This window comes from Phyllostomus hastatus, unplaced genomic scaffold (assembly GCF_019186645.2).
Source record: "Phyllostomus hastatus isolate PE091 unplaced genomic scaffold, TTU_PhHast_1.1 phas_contig_40, whole genome shotgun sequence".
Classification (NCBI taxonomy): Eukaryota; Metazoa; Chordata; class Mammalia; order Chiroptera; family Phyllostomidae; genus Phyllostomus; species Phyllostomus hastatus.
Genome location: NW_025333872.1, coordinates 14,506,874 through 14,524,794, shown reverse-complemented (window position 1 = coordinate 14,524,794; position 17,921 = coordinate 14,506,874). Strand labels below are relative to the sequence as shown.

General features: G+C 39.2%; 1 protein-coding gene across 7 annotated transcripts in view; it reads left to right on the top strand.

Moving 5' to 3' along the window:
* The window catches only part of PKHD1 (PKHD1 ciliary IPT domain containing fibrocystin/polyductin), a 450,367-nt gene that overhangs the window by 120,416 nt on the left and 312,030 nt on the right, over positions 1–17,921 (top strand). For 5 of the 7 annotated variants that reach the window (XM_045843325.1, XM_045843324.1, XM_045843323.1 and 2 more), the window contains one exon: positions 6,073–6,229. In XM_045843325.1, coding sequence (XP_045699281.1) covers positions 6,073–6,229 — 157 coding nt within the window. Of the gene's footprint in view, positions 1–6,072; positions 6,251–17,921 lie in introns of all 7 variants that reach the window. The other 2 variants (XM_045843319.1, XM_045843322.1) reach the window with 2 other exon arrangements.

Here is a 17,921-nt window from a genome sequence, read left to right as displayed (position 1 = left end):
TCTGGGAATTGAACTGACAACATTTCCCTTTGTGGGATGATGCCCAACCAACTGAACCATATAGGTCAGGATGTGTTAGCCATTATTATTAATTTTAAAAATTAAAACCATTTAAAATTTAAGCAGAGAGGATAATATATATGTTTTTCAGTTGTGAGTACTAGTGATGCTATAAGTATAATATCTAGCTGTTTTTATCATTTTCTCCAACATGTGAAATAATATTCAGGCTTATAATTCAGAACAGACATTTTTAGAAGAGATTTAAAGACTCAAATGGAGGAGAAGATAAAGAAAGTCTCTGTAAATTTGTTTTGTTTGTAGACTGTGATAGTCTCCTAAAACTCATGAGCGCTAACATAACTTACCTGTGTGAAACACTAGGCTCATATCAATATTCTCTGAGAAATCACAGAGTTTAAGATGGGAACAGAACCGAAGATGAGATAGTGAATCGCCTGGTTTTCTAATGGAGACAAAGGGTACATTTGAATCAGGCACAGGTCTTCTGCAAAAGGTGTTGTTGACATTTCTTTGAGTAGTCCACATGTTGGGCAATCTGGAAGGACTTTCTCACATTATCTCATAACTGCTAAAGGTTTATAAGCACCAGAAAAAGAAAGTGATCACTTAGAGCCAGCACGAGCTCAGTAGGAACAAATTATGCCAAACTAATTTAATTTCCTTTTTGTTCCCTAAGGAGTTATTAGATTATAGGTCAGGGGCTCTATTTGTAATCTTGGATTTGTAGATGTTTGACTTTTCTACAATGAGCAATTTTTTTTGTTTTATAATCAGCTAAAATGATCTCAAGTCTGTGTTAATTTATCCGTAGTGTCCAGATTTTTTTCTTAAAGGTGATTAATGTACCGGATTTCATCTGTAAGGCAGTCTCTACCAGGGTCAGCCATGTAATCCTCTGAACTCCCATAGCACTTGGGTTATGCCTTTAATTATTGAATTAATCATGCTTTATATTAATTATCTTGGTATTTGTCTTTTTCTCAATGAGAACATGAGCACCTTAAGACAAAGATGAGGTCACGTGTATCTGAGAGAGAGAGATGCCTTTACATTATTAGTTCAGAAATAAAAGATTTGGGATTTGAAGTGGCCAACAATTTTAATATCACCCAACATTATAATGCTATTATTCAAATAGCTAGGACTATTAGTTGGGAGAGCAAATGTTATTTAATAAATGGTGTGATGATAGTTAACTATTTGGGGGGAAAAACAAAAGCTAAAAACAAAAAATGGGAAACTACCTTCCAACATAAATTCTTAACTAAGTGAGGATTAACATGCAAATATAAAACCTACAAATCAAGAACATACAAGTGATGTTTATGTAAGAATAAAAAAGGGCTTCCTATGTATAAACTAACAGAGGATGTCACAAAAGAAAAGATCAATGTTTGATTTCATAAAAATTAAAAACATTTGTATGTCAAAGAGCACTGAAAGAAGTTAAAAACAATTATCAGTTTCTTATCAAATAATTTTAGTTATTAAAATGATATTTTAAATTATGGCATAGTGACTATGAGCCCAAGTAAGAGCGGACCATTCATTCACTCAAACATATTTTGGGGGTGCCTACTACATACCAGACATTGTTGTATGTACTCGGGATACAGCAGAAAACCAAGGAGCACTTATGAAACATTGCACTGGGGGTTGACTGACTATGAACAAATATATCATGCTTCAGCAATGGTAAGTGCTTTGGCGTAACAAAGCAGCATACGGGGTTGAGAGAATGTCCGTGACAGGGACCTGTCTTTTCCTGTTTTCAAGGCTCTCATGCTGAAGAAGAAGGCATTCTGGTGAGGTGTCAAAACAGTTCTTCCTTGTCTTTGTCATCCAGGAAACACTGTGACTAGAGAGATGCTTGTATTCTACCTCCTCCACCACCCCAGCCTATCACAAAAAGGTCTTTGCCTGGTGTTGCAACTTGCTGATCAATGACTTCTTTCAAGATAACTCTGGTGGTGTTGCTAATACATTTAAGGTGACATGTGAGATTTGCAGACACTGCACATTCCCTAAAGTTCAGAGAAGTGCTGACATGCAATAAGAAGAAAACAAATTGCATAAGCTTCCTAGCTGAGGCAGGAGAGTTTTTGCTTGTATGTTCTTTTCTTTTTTGGTTTATTTGGGCTTTGGTATTTTGGTTTATACTGAGGTAAAGATGAGGGCATGTTCTGGATAATTCGTAAACCTCCATTTGCACACCCACCTCCATATGCCCATGGGGAAATGATTTTCTTCATCTGCAGAATGGTAGTGAGTGATTTGTTTATTGCAAAGGAAGAAACTAAAGCTGGAGGCCGAATGCCTTGAGAACTGGAGTGGAAAGGGTTTAAAGCCTACTCATTGGGAATGAAACCTATGTTGACCTGGCAGCTGGGCTGAGGACACAGAACATGGCTTTCACCAAAAACATCGTATTGGTGTCAACTGATAGGCTTTCAACTATATTGACAAGATGTCTTTTACCAATGCTGTTAGCATTTTTGTTTTGCTTGATTGGATCAAAGCGATAGGATTTGGAGGATAAAGATGTTGGAAAGTGAACCATCCCTAGTCTTTCATGGGGCATTGCCCTATGTAGGCAGTAATATTATCAGTGTGTCAACTCTGGAAATGTAACAGAGCTGAAATTCTTATGGCATATGATGGATTCACTGACAACTTGTAATTATGGAGATACATTGTTCTTCTGCTTCCCCAGGTAGATGTTAGATAGTTGAGGATGTGTGAATTTTCTAGGACTTCAGTATTTAGTCAATCATGTACTAAAGCATGAATCAACAATAAAATTGTATACATTTCAAGGTACCTTTATTATACAAAGGAAAAATTTGGGTGTAAGAAAGCTTAGGTTTCTTGAAACTTAATGCTTTATACTTTTGAATCTACCACACTGACTAGAGAAAGCTAAGGTGAAAAAAATCGGTAAAAGATTTCATAGGAAAACTGAGTCTGAGTCTCAGGTTTTAATTTAGATATACTCATCATCATTTGGTTTAAATTTAAATAAAGCAAGGAATATGAAAAGATATGGGCCAAATCCAATGGATGAGGAGAACTAGGTGATATAGCATTTATAAGTATTATAGGCCTTATCACCTATTTGTCCACCTATTGTGTCAGGAAAGTGTGTGTGTGTGCCTTATTGTGTGTATTATCTATAAAATGTGTGCATGTGGTTGGCAGGTAGATGATTCATTTAAGAAATTATGTCCTTGATTTTTATTGTGCACTTATTATGTGCCAGACACTTTTTAGGGGATCAGAAATATGGCAATAACCAAAGTGTCTGCTTTCCATTTGAATAAACTCAATATATGATAAATACATAAGGAATTATATGATACGACCCCTGAGTGAAGCAGTATTAGGGGAGAAGGAGTGATTGGAGGTAATGTTTTAATAAGGAGACAGGTAAGGAGGTGTTATTTGAGCAGAAACCCGAATGATGTAAGAGAGAGAGCCGTGCAGACATGAGGGGTGTTTTGTGAGCAGTGTTCCAAAGGAGGCCACCATGAATGAACAGTTTGCTCTGTGAGAGTCCGTCTGTTTCTACCCCTGTGACCTTTGACACACTAATTAAACTCTTTGAGATTTTGCTTTCTCAATTGTAGAGAGAACATACCAATAGTAGGCCCTCCTATCTGCTGGGTTGGGGCTGAGTGTAGCAGTGTTTGAAGGTTGGCTGGCCAGGCCCAAAGGCAGCAAATGATACAGACACGGTTTCAGAATAAGAGAGAACGTCTTTAAAGTTCACTTAGAGCTAGTGACAGGTATCAGCGCTAACTGTAAGTCATGACTGTTCCCAAACTAATTAATGGAAGATATCATGGAATAGTCTTCCTTCAACCCTCTAATTCCTAATTAATGTCGAGTTGCTCCAGATCTTCCCATTGTGATTTCCATCATGAGCCCTGGCTTTCTTTGCATTCTGTAGGTAAGCTATGGGTCTGCCCACCAGGTTAATGAGTCAAATAGAGCCAATGCTGCTGAATTCTTCAGATGTCTCACAGCTTACCCACACATATCATCCCACTTGCTGGTCTTCCTTAAGACCCTGAAATTAAGGTTTGAAAGAAACTTCCTGGTTCCTTTTGTGGATCTATTCCCCTGCTCTGTAGCCCTTGCCTTGATTTGGTCCTCAAACGTTGAAGCAGAAGTGTCCTCTGAGGAGATCAATAACATGGAGGACTCCTGGGCCCACCTTAAACAGCTCTAGGCCGAGAGACACTGTCAACATCATCTTTGAAATGAAGGGACAGGATTTCTCTAGGACCCTGTTGATCTCTGACTGTATAGAAACCCATGCTTTCTAAAATGTCCTTTTATGGTGAACTCAGGGCTGACTTTACCGATGATCTGGTTCACCCTCCTCTGCAGCTGACTTTACTACCTCCACCTGATCCAGTCATTTGCACTTCCTCATCACTTTAGTACAGTCCAATCTCCTATTTGCCTCCCTTTCCTCTTTATGGAGTCTGTGGGAGTGAATTACAGATGATCAGACTGTATACTCCATAGCCTTTTAAGAACACTTTTTGTAATTTTACCTCCCTATACTTAGTGTCAGTGTGAAATGAGAAGAAAACTAGAATTCTCTCCTGCTTTCTGGGCCTAGGGATGGCAGGGTGGGGACATGATTCGTACAGATCACAATGATGCTTATGTACCTCACCTTCTTCTCCCTGTGGTGCTGGCTGCTTATAACTATATCTTATGCTTTTCTATCTCTTAAATTGAGATGAGTTACTGACTTATATTCTCCTTCGTAGGTGTAGAAAATGAAAAAGATCTAGCTTTTCCTTATCTCAAAGAGTTATTGGCTATTGGGTTGAGTATACGGTTTGTGACTGTTGAGCTGTGCATTAAGGACATGTTCCTGGAAAATCTACTGGTTCTTCTGGCAACACATTTTTCCATTTTTCTCTCTCAGAAATACTCCAGGGCACTATTTGCTGTGTAGGTGTAGTTATTGGTATTATAAACATGCCTTCACTTCCTAATGATCTTCTCCCATCTGCTTCTAACACCTCATGAGAAGACCTTCTAGGCAGTTATTTTATAGGAACTCAGAGTTCGCATTTGGTTGGAATCAGTGTGGGAAGAAGGACTGTGTGGCAAGAAGCACACACGTGTTGTATGTGTTACTTGAGGGGATCACCTTCTCTATTCTCATTTCATTATATTTATCGCCATTATGTTTGCTTAGCTGCACAAGGCACTTAGACATAGCCTCAGCCTCTTGCATGAGCCAAATGCTGCTTGCTATGACTCTAAGTCTCTTATTCTGAAAGACACACACTTTCTACGGGACCATAAATAGGAAAGTCCAGAGTTCTGAGAGGGAGTCTGAAGCCAGAGGGGGAGGAAGTGTCTCGCCCTCTGGGTTCCTCACTGTCTTGTCCCTGCTCCTCCCTCAAAGGTTCTGGGCTGTCATCGGCAGTCAACTGGCCTTTCATTTGTGCATAGGCTTTTTCAGCACTGATGCAGCAAGCACAGAGAGAAAGGCAACAATTCAGTAATATCAAAACAGGTAGGGTGTGGGAGGATGGAGCTAAGCATTTAGAAAGAAGAATGTTCCTATAAAAAAGAGACACTTGGCAGTACAGCCAATGAAAAATGATACCAATTACATAAAGCAAAATGCCACCCATCCTTCAGAACATTTTAATTCTCTCTATTTCAGGCTGTTTATGACTTTTTGTCCAAGACTCAATACATATCTGTAAAAATAAAAAAATGGAATCTATGCCATCTTTTTGGTGGAAGAGGGCTGGTGCTGGGAAGAAAGGGTAAGGAAACATTACAAGCGTGTCATGGGAGAGTGCCAGAGGCTGGGCACAGAGGTGCTCCAGGTGTAACTTTGCTCTCCCATATTTTTCCTCTTTGATTTAGTTGTATGAGAAAGAGAAGGTGGCAAATTTTATTAAGACATTTAAAATTATATTTAAATTAATTTTAGTTTAAGGAGTTTCTGTTTCAATCGATCTCCCATACCATCCTGCTTTAAAACCAAATAATGACACTGTTTTCCAGGGCCACGTTTCCTTTCATTTTTGCCAGAGGTGGTCGAGGGCTCGCAGCTGGTTTCCTGGAAGAGCGCCACAAGATGGCGACAACGTCACAGTGGAGAGGGGACAGTGGCTGCTGCTAGACACCAGCACAAGCATCCTCAACTTCGTGCATGTTAAAGGTCTGTGCAGATTGGAGACCGGTAATGACATCAGTATATATAATCCTATCACTTTTAGAGGGAAGGAGGGAGGCGAATTTTTTGGATAAGTTTCAGTACTTACTGACAATTTATTCTTGGACCAAAATGAGATTTTACTATGAAAGGAAGAAGTGGTCATAGGGTTCTAAATGAAAACCCTTTCTATTGACTCTTATAAGCACAGAGTTTGATTAGTTTAATTTTTATATACAAGGAAGTAACTAGTGTTCTCAAAGAATATGCTTTTTTATTCCAGCACTTTGTAGTCATGCTTGTCCAGGGCAGCCCCCACAATATAACAAAATGCTCTGAAATCAGTTAATGCTGCTGCCTTTGAAATTCCCTGCCAAGAAAGCAATGTTTTCTTGCTTTTACCCTGTTGTGGTTTTGACTTCCTGGTCCCATGGAAAGTCATATAAATAGGCTTCCTTATTGCAAAACCGACCTCATAGCTCTAGGGTCTGGGAAGTTGGAAAAGACTAAGAATTCAAATTTCAATTCCTTCACCACATCATCAAGTGACTAACCAGCTATTTCACCTCTTTGTTTCCTTATCTGTTAAGTGGGAATAAAAATTATTGCCTATTTCATGGCTGATAGTAACAAATGGTTATCAAAGTGACTCTGTTCACTGGCAAATAAAAATTGTTTGGTCATGGGGAGTGTTGACTTATTGACAGCCATCAGCTGTCTACAGGCTAGCAATGACAAAGAAAAATTATAAATTTAAAGTCTCAGCTCAGAGAAAAGGTACTGTTTGGAGACCTTAAATGGAGACTTTTCCCAAAGGACTCAAATCTGCTGATGCATGGGATGCCCTTCAGGCACTCAAGAGTTTTTGCCTTATATTAATACCATTTTGGTGATGTTTTTCCACTAAAAGTCCTCAGACTCAGCCTGACTCGCTCTCTGGGTAGCCTATTAGTTTCAGGAAAATGGTCAGTCAAGGAATGGTGTGGATAGAGCCAAGGACTAAAGATGGAGAAGAGATGCCAGAGGGATAGTAAAGGGTAAGAGAAAGGCAAGGCCCTGCGGAATATACACTTGGCCTCTCACTTTCGCAGATTTCAAGAGCTGAGCAACCCAAATACTTGCCTCAATCTGTTACCTTTCAATAGTGATTTTCTTTAATATTCCTGGTTCAGGCAATATTTCACTCCTATACTATTTAGAATAAGTGAGTCCAGTTTGGAAGGGCTGAACCTCAGCCTGTGGAGAGGGAAGGTCTGCTATCTGAAGGATCCTCTGTTTCTCTTAGGAAGTAGGGCCATTGGTAGGAATGTGAAAGCAGTGGACACCTGTTTCTCTATAAATAGGATACAGGAGTTATTGGCAGGGAGCAGGGTTGCCTAGAATAAAACTCTGAGATTTTTATCATAGAGATATGGGTCATAGCTTCTAGAAAGAATGAGAACAGGGAAAGGACACAGATCAAATTTAATTCAACAGATGACTTGTGAATGCTTGTTAAGTGGCCTGCAAAATCTGTCTGAGATACAAGAAAAAGTGAAGAATAATATTAATGTCAGCAGTGCGTATTATCACTAAACATCCAACAGTGAATCTTGTTGACTGGATTTTCAATATGTATACCATAGATTAATACCTCAGTTGGTACCAATTTATTCCTAATCAACGTGATTTTTGCCCCAGACCATTTCAAATGCCTCTTAATTGATTTTCATGCTTCTAATTCTCTGTCTTCCTTCATAGCAGAGTCTCAATTTTTATTTGGTGCAGCACTGTACCCAGATCAATTGCTATATATTCCTGGCCCCCTTTATGGTTAAGAGCTGGCCAATGAGATACAAGGGGAAGTGTGGGGCAGGACATCTGGGAAATTTTCTGAAGTAGAACTGACCCAATAGGAAGCATGTTCTATTTCCTTCTTCCTCTTTGTTGTCTCCTGGAATGTGACTGTGATAGCTACATTTTCAGCTGCCATCTTTGACCACAGGGTAATGTGTTAAGTGTGGGGAAGTCAAAGAAACCCAGGTCCTGATGACTTTGGAGTTGCCATAGTGTCATGGCAACTGGGACTGCTCACTTCTAAAGTTGCCTTTTGTGATAGAAAAACAAGCTTTCATGTGTTTAAGTCATTAAACACATGAAATTTTATTTATATACTAAGGTATCCCTCAAGAGTGTATTTTCCATGTCCCTTAAGAATATGTCACATTTTGTTACTCCTTTCCTGAACTGTCCCCCTTGCCCTCATGTCTTCTCATTTCACTAGAAATAAAATCTAAAGTCCTGACCATTATCAAACCTCTGATCCCTTCATTAAATTTGTCTTCCTCACTCAATCTGCTCTGGCTCTTCTATGAATTTACCAGGAACACACCTGCCTCAGGGCCTTTGCTCATAGTGTCCTATGTCTGAAATACTCTTCCTACAAATAGGCACATGGCTGGCTTTCTTATTTCATTCACTTTGTGAGAAAATGTCAGTTTACTAGAGAGATCTTGCTTGGCCATTCTTTTAAAAGTTAGAACCACTTCCTATTATTCTCTGTTCTTTTATTTTGTTTTACTTTTCTTCAGAGAACTTATCACCATATAACATAATATAAATTTACTTGTTTGTTTACAGTCTGTTTCTTCTGCTAGAACAAGCTAAAGAAGGCAAAGGACTTCACCAATTTATTCACTACTCTCTTTTCAGTGTCTAGGATAGTGCCTGATACATAAAGAGGACTCAAAGAATATGTGTTAATGGTTGAATAAATGAACAAATAAAATGGTACAGGGCTCAGGTCTTAGATGAAATTTAAAAAGTATAATTTTTAAACTCTTAAATATCACTTTTCTTAACTAACTTATTTCCACTGTTTTTAGTTGTTCTCACTGATTATGTATATATATACACACATATTTATACATATATATGTACATGCACACAAATATACATACATATATCTGTGTATAAATGTATGTCATTATGAGTTGTTAGGAATATAACATTCATTGGTAAGTTATTTTCTGTTTCTAAAAAGCATCTGAAACTGGTGAGGGATGCCAACTCCCAAATATCTGGTTGATGTAGCATAGCCCTAAACCTCTAATGTCTTCTCTTGATCTATCATATGTGTGAAAGTACCTGAAGGATAAGAAAAAGCTATTCAAATATTGTATAAGATTAAATCATTTTCCTCCTCATCATCAACAGCAAGTCACTCTATCAACATCTGTTACTATCTATATTTTTTATATCTATTCATGGTAAAAAAATAGCAAAGTGGATTTTTGTTTATTTTTTCTGATTCCCTATATAGGCTGAAATAAAGCATGAAAAATTTCAAGCCAAAAAACAATTTCTTTAAAAGATTATAGCAAACAAAATATGAAGTATTATAGTGGAAGTCCTTTCAGCCATTTTCACAATATCACAAAAAATATTTTGTAAATGAAGTACACACTTTGAAAAGATTAGTGCTGAATAGAAATAAAACTAGATCACCTAAGAACTACCTTTAGAACTACTTCCTGAAAACATTGCATCCTCTCTATTGCTTTTCCATTCAGGGAAGCCAGCATCCTAATGAACAGAGGCCCAGGCTCCTGCATCAGGAAAACCAGCACTTGTGTACATGGCCCTCAGAACCTTGAATATTCTGTACTGAACTTCTATTTTCATCTGTAAAATAGAATTGACATTTTTTCTTACAGGTACAATTTGTATAATAGAAAGAAGGATTATACATTTCTTTGAGGCAATTGGGAATGGCACCAGGGACAAAATTTTCTCCATTATTTATGATGCTGCACACACTGATTCCTGAACCTAATTGAGAAATGGTGGATTACTTTGTGACCACAATAAAAGCTTCAACTTTATTTATTATTTTTCTCTAATTAACAATATATCAAGACTTTTTATTTACTTACCATCTCTACTTCTTTCTTCCATTTCTCTCTCCCTTTTTTTTAAAGTTATTTTTTAGAGGGTACTGTTAAACACAAAAGAGAATTAACCCAATCAATTAATACTAATGAGCTAGGATGGAAATAGGCATATTGCCTTGATTTAGTTAATTATATTTTTCGTTCTTTTATGTTAAGATGCCAATGGCCATAGGCATTGCTAAATTAAAATTTATTATTTTATTCCAAGTAATTATGATGAGCCATAATAACAAAGAAGGAATGTTATCCTCATGTTAGAGACATTATGCATCCGGGGCTTGTGGCTGCAGTTGGGGAAGCATTCGTATTTCCTGAATGAAGCAATGAATCTCTCTCTATTCTGGTGGTCAAGCAACTTGACATGAATTGGACTAGAGATAATGATGAAGAAAGGGCCAATTAGGGGAGTATGAACTCTGGAAACCCCTTTTCCCTTGGTGTTGGGCTTTCAAAAGGAAGACATTCTGTAGTTTCTTACTACTTGCAATGCCATCACTTGAGAATGCTTAACGGAAACTTGCTTCCAGTCTCTATTGCTGCTTAATAGTGCACCAGTTTCCTTTAATGTGATTTTCTATTTCTTGGTCTACTGGTGTATACCAAAGCAGTTAAATGCTTGGCAGGCTTTTGAGTCAGAGAGAACTGAGACTGAATCTGGGCTCTGTTTCCTACCATTGCTGTGACCTCTCGCAGGTTGCGCAAACTCTGTATGCCTCCAATTTCTCCTCGTTAGGGTCATGCCTCTAATGACAGCAGCCCTAACCAAGATGGCTAACATTTATTGTTTGCTCTCGTGTGGCAAGACTACACTGTATTGTCTGACTCATGGATTATTTGAGTATTAAATACAGGTATATTAATAAAGCTCTTAGCTTAGGACCTGGTCCAGAGTAAGCACTCAGTTTATGTTAGTTTTATTTTTTTTTTAATTTTTTGACTGATAGGGATATCAGAAGAAATGGCTGAATATCAGGCCTAAGTTGCAATTTTATTTACAGATAGTGGCTTCTTCTATATACAAAGCTAACTGGATTACTGCAAGAATTAGCTGGGTAATGAAGACCTGGAATTGCTTTTGCCTCTGTTATCTTCAAAATGCATATTGAAGTATTTTTCTCTCTGTGGTAAGAGTGGGAAGGATACAGAGGAAGAAGTAGCAGAGTCTATCCATTTGCTTGCCTCCATTCTCCCTGCTATTTTGGTTCTGTGGAGTGTATCTCTAGTGCTTTTAGAATACGTGGTCTCAGTTTCTCCTTTTTTCCCCTTTTTGTTTCAAGAACACTCAGATCTTGTCTTTTACATTTGGCATTTGGTATTTCAGTGGCATATGAATGCATATTCTTGGCTTATCAAGATGAAGTATCTTTTCTTGACCCTGTCTCATATTCTGTGTAGAATTTCTTCACCTTTGGCAAGGGTTTGAGGATTTCAGAGTGAGGTATTAAGTGCTGTATCCAGCACTGCCATTTTTCTCCCATGGATTATAATGTGAATATATAACATGTTCCCTCCCAGTTAGCAATGAATCAACCTCCATTTCAGGAGGTGCATACTTCACCTCGAAGTGATCTGGGCATGTTCTGAGACAGGACTTTCCTGGAACATTACTTGTGGTTGCTCTGGGCATTAGGTCTGTGTGAGTCACTGGGCAGATTACTCTATGTCTACAGGTTTAACATTTCACAGATACCGGTTTGGATTTATTTATTTATTTATTTATTTATTTGTGTATGTTTTATTTATTTATTTTAGAGAGAGGGGAAGGGAGGGATAAAGAGAGGGAGAGAAACATTGATGTGTGAGAGAAACACTGATTGATTGCCTCTTGCTCTCCCCCAACTGGGGACCCAGCCTGAAACCCAAGCATGTGCCCTGACAAAGAATCAAACTGGTGACATGTCCGGATGAGGAAACAACACCTGACCAACTGAGCCACACCAGTCAGGGCACCAGTGTACATTTAAAGGAAGCCCATCTAAAGGCAGACTGGACTTTAATAAAAATGAAATACTCTACATTATTATTTCTCCCATACTATATAATGCCTTGGTCTTCATGTTTGTGGCTGGTAAAGTTTGTTGGGAATATGTAAGTTAAAATAATTTATCTGCAAGGGGACTGTAGTGAAGGTGCACTGATTTGCCTTCTCTCTCAGTTGAACCATAGCTACCCTTCAAGGCAGGAGATGGGATGATTATGTACAGAGAGCACAACAAGGTGACTCACTGTAGTTTGGTCAACCAATCTGGGGCCTGAGTTCAAATCTGAGGCAGTCTCTGACTTCCCTGTGGCTTTGGATAAGGCTCTGGTCCTCAAATCAATGCACAAAATGGAAATGATGGTGACTCCCTCTCCTTTGCAGGAAGAGAGGGTCTTGTATAAACCTCTAGTGGCTGTAAATTTCATTTGCATGTGCAACCCTGAGGAGGAGGCACAGTGAAGAAGTTAGTGCACTTTCTACTGTCTGCAAGGCTAGTGCTCCAAAAGGTAGCATCAGAAAGAACTAAGCTGAGTTTTTGGAAATCTGCCCTTCACTTGTTTTACCTTGTGTGTGTATGTGTCAGTGTTTGCTTGGTGACAAGTTTGTTAATTATTTTATGAGAGATGATTTTTGCCTATATCCAAAACTAAGAGTATCATTGATAGAACTTTTTTTTCAGATTTTATTTATTTTTTTTTAAAGAGGGTTTGGGAGCGAGAAAGAGAAGGAGAGAAACATCAATGTGTGGTTGCCTCTCGAGCACTGCCTACTGGGGACCTGGCCCATTACCCAGCATGTGCCCTGACTGAGAATCGAACCGGTGACCCTTTGGTTTGCAGTCCAGTGCTCAGTCTACTGAGCCACACCAGCCAGGGCTCATTGATAAAACTTTCAATCAGCTAAGAACTTGGATTGTTTTTATAACAGTTCTTTACAAATTTAATAGTAGGATGTGTGTTTTTTTCCTCACTCTACATTTTGGCAAGGTGCAATCTAGGTTACAAGCTTTAGAAAGCAGAAGCCAGATCTGTTTTGGCTTACCTTTCTGTTGCTAGGCCCATTACATCTCCAGGCACATGGCTGGTACTCAAGTAATTGTTGAATGAATTGACTGATGAATGAATTTCTGACCTGAAGGCAGACTAATGTTAGCTGTAAATTTCTCTGTGGTCAGAGTCCTTCCTGGTATCCTCAAATATTAGTGGCTTGGTCCAGACGGGGACCAATTTCATTTACTATTTGTGTATCAGGAGATCAGAGACAAAGGCTTTATAATGTGGGGGACAGTTGGCTCTGAAACCCCTTATTTTTCCCAGTCAGGCAATGACTTACATTATTTACCTCCAGAGAACAGTCCCAGACACACTTGATTAGCCTTAAATTAAAGATAAGCCATTGCTGTGAGAAGGGACATGCTTTCAATAGACGGGTAGACAGACATTAAGCAATTTAGATATTAAACAATTTACAGTTTTATGTCATGACAACTTCAATATTCTTACATGAAAAATGCTAACAAAAGGGGCTAGTTCCTTCCCAGCACAGAAGGTATAATATTTTCAATAATGAAGGATAAATGTTTTAAATTTCCTTACTTAAAACCCTCCACTGGCTTTCCATTAGCCCTTAAGATCAAGTCTAAGCTCCTTAATATGGTTCACAGGTCCTCCAGGACTTGGTCTCTCCTTACGTCTCTACCTCGTTTGTTGATTAATGATGCCCACATCTTGTTTATCCAGATGGGAGTGGAGCTAGAAATCTGGGATGCTTATGTATGTGGAATTCTTATGCAGACTAAAATATACTGGGGACTGAACATTTTATTACTATTATTTCTTAGGTACTATATTTGGGGAGGGGGTAGGAGGCATTCTCATTTTCTAAATAAATGAATACTATGAGGACACAACTGTTACCTTTCATTTCTAAAAATTATGCTATTAGCAAAATCATGTCTATAGCATTCAGAGAATAATTGTATTTGGAATCTTTCAAATAAACAGATTGCTCAGAGAAGTATATCAAATTGCAGGACTGGTCAAAAATGTGATTGGGTTGATGCTAATTGAACTTGGATACAGCATATGAAGGACATTACTTGAATGAATGAGAAACTTGATAGCTAGGGAGATTCCTATGTGGCCGTGGCCAATGCAGACTTTGTGAAAAAGAATTTTGTTGTTGTTTTCATTTTTTTTTGTTTTGTCTTTTCTGTTTCTCTTTACAAATACTAGCTTTCTTTCTGAGGTCTTAAGTGACTTTCTACAATCCATGGAACAGCTGAGGGCCTTGAGCATTTAAATGCCAGAAGCTTTGCTGGTAAAAGGAAGTAATGGTTTTCTGGAGGTAGAGAGGAAATCAAGGTTAAGTCAAGCAGTAATTGATAACAGTAGTTATAATGACAAAGGCATTTATTTGTATCTCAGTATTGGAGTTCCTTTAAATGTTTCTGTATAGCTGGTCTTCCACAAATATGCTTATACTTTGTAATCGATATAGAGTTAATGCCTCTATAAGGTTAACTTACTGAGTTTTATGTTTTATAAAAGAAGTAAAAGTCTGAATCATAACCTTTATCTTCTTTCTCAGTTATCTGTAAAGTTGTCTAATTCACAGGGTATTTCTATTCACCTGGAGCAATTAAACTTCATGGTGACCTGGAGGTGGAAACTGAGTTTTTATCTTGACACCTAGCAGAAGGGCTGGAAAATAACAGTAAATGTTGGTTGAAGGACGAAGTGAATTAATCTGTAATTCCTGCCTTGAGCTTCTCAACCCGTTAGATGGTAGCAAACTTCAACAAGAGTACGGACACTTAGAGCAATCACTATCACTTACTTTACCTACAGCAATGCTTCTCAAAGTGTGGTCCCCATCAGTAACTTCAGCATCACCTGGGAACTTGCTGGAAATGCAAGTTTTGGGGCCTCACAGTAAACCTCTCTGGGAGGAGGCCCACCTATCTGTGTTGAGGAGATGCAGATGCAGATTCATGCTCAAGTTTGAGAACCCACTAGCCTTAAACAATAAAGGGAACCATATAGAATTGTTGGGACTGGAAGCTGGTTAACCTGGCCCAGTTGCACTTTTCCTACAGGCTTTGTGACCCTTTGCAAAGAACAGAGGGAACTTGACTGGAGACATTGAACGGGACTGTCCTGAGTTCGACATTTTCAGTTAGCTGCAGTTCTCGCTCCTGCAGGGGAAATCCAACCTCATGAAAACGATTCTCCCAACTGCTGTTGTTTGTGTCTCTGAGTCAGTGCTTTTATTTCAGATAAGGTTTTTCTTCTACATTGCCCATTTGACTGCAGTGCCAGGCTAATTAAGGAATTAGTATGTGGCATCCATTCCAGGGAGGTGTGTGATTCTTTTCCTGCATTCTGAGAACATTTTTGCAAACACTTTCTAGTTCATATTTTCTTTTTTTAATCAGGCAGAGACATTACAATTAAAATACCGTTAAAGTGATTCTGGCAAGTATTGCAATAAGCATGTTTTTTAATTAAAGGAAGAACAAGGGGATGCATAAGCAGCATCAGCTAAAGGGGGAATTTTCATTCAATATCTATTTTAATTGAAATGAAAAAAATAATCAGGAGAAACAGCAACAGGAGCAGTCTGTGCCTATGTGTGTGTGGCTCACTCCCAGATTGTTAAGTTTAGGTATTCTGTGCTTGATTAATTAGTAGCCAGCCCGAGAGTCCATTCCCTTTGCCCCCTATCCTTAAAGCCTGATTTATGCCTCACATCCCCCATGAATATGTGAGGGCTCAGGCATCTATTTCCTGAGCTGCTAGTGGATAGGATTATGGAGCGTGCACTGAGCTCTTGGGGGCTCTCGTTTGCCAGCCAAATTGATTTTCCGCCTCCCTGGCTGGGGACAAGCCCACCTCGAAGGCTTCCAGGCTCTGCTCCAGTGGATCAGGCACAAGCCTAATCCGGATCTTGCCAACAAAGGAAGCTGTGTGCATCCCCATCACAATGCAGGCTCCAGGCTGTGGCTGCCTTCCCTAAATGCTGCTGTCTCCCCTCTCCCTCACCTCCTTTTGACACTCACCTCCATGCAGCACCATGCAGTAGAGTACAGCAGGGTACCTCAACTGTGCTCAGACCACTCCAGCCAGCCCTCTTGTCCAGGCAGAGGAGGGTCCATCTGTCCTGAATGGATGGCCATCTAGAATTCTCCAGCAAAAAGGACTCGCACAGGCTCTCCTATCTGTTTGACTATTTAATGACTGGAAAGTGACCAGATACAAGCTGTTAAACTTTTTAAGAAATCGTTTAAGTTTGACACAAAAAGCTGAGTGGAGATTAATCAATATAGATAAGTAAATTAGATAATTTACATCTAAAAACTTAGGTATTTCAATCTTTGAGAGAATGAAATATCTACTATGGGATATAGATTGATCTAATTAATTGGGGCCCTCAGATCCCTCCCTGGCTCTTGCCTTCATTGACCTCTGACTTTCCCTTTGCTTAAAACTGGAATTACTCTTCCTGGGTTCATTCTATCACCTGTCACTCATGTCCTAATAAAGCACACTCTTGCTCTGCACCCTTTCTCCCCTAAGCCTCCTAAAATTGACATTAAGGGTTTGCCACCTTCATCGATCAGCTTCACAGTTCTTAAATTCTTCCTGCAGTCTATGTATAACCTTTCAATTCTTCTCCTAATTTGCCCAATTCTTTGGCTCACGCTCAAGAATCTTGCTACTTCTTTTCCTTATCCTAGTCTTTAAATATTAATATTTGACAATGTGTTTCCTTATCTCTGTTCTATTCTCATTCTACAAGTTCTCCTAGGAAGGTCTCACTCACTTCTATAACATCAATTGCTATTATTCAACAAGGATTTAGTGAGCACTTACCAGTTCCCCATATGCCAGTCACTGTCCCAGGCAGAGGGGCTAGGGCCGTGAACAAAAGAGACCAAAATCCTAGCTCTCATGGAGTATATTTTTATAAGGAAAGTAGTCAAGTAAGCAAATGATATTTTTTGTTATATTTGTTGGGCAGCATGAAGAAGTATGCAGCAGGAAAGGTGGAGAGGTAGTTTGGTGGTGTTTGGGGGGTGGTTTGCACACACTGGTGGTGGGGAGCCAGAAGGCCAGTGCAGCGGGAGGATGTGAGCCAGGGGAGAGTAGAGAGAGAGGGGACCAGAGAGGATCAGCCTGGGGGCGGGGGTTGGGTAGGCTTTGACTCTGAGTGTGGTGGGAGCCAGTGGAGGCTTGGAGCAAAGTGCAATGTGATAAGATTTACACAAAATAAAAATCACACTAGGTATCGATTTAAAAGCAGACTCTGGGGTCGAGCAAGGACAAAAGCAGGGAGCTGAGTTAGGAGGCTGTTAATATTACTCTAGGGATGAGATGAGAGTGAGTCAAACCCCGGAAACAGACATGGTAGTGGTGAGAAGTGGTTGGATTGGGGGATATTTGAAGTAAGAACCCACAAAATTTCTTGGAAGATTGGTTGCAGAGTCAGAGGGAGTGAAAGTTGACTGTAGAGTTTTCAAACTGAGCAACGGGAAGGACAGAGGTGCCATTTATGGAGATGGTGAGCACTGGGAGCAGACCTGTGTGGTCAGATAAGGAGTTCATGTTTTGGATATGCTAAGATGAGAAGCCTACAAGACATCTAAGTAGAGATGTTGAAGAGGCAGGTGGGTATCTGAGTCTCCATCCAAGGGAATATGTGGCCTTTGGAGATATGAATTTGGGAGTCAGCAGCAATGAGCACATGATGATATTTAAAATCTTAAAACAAGATCAGACAACCA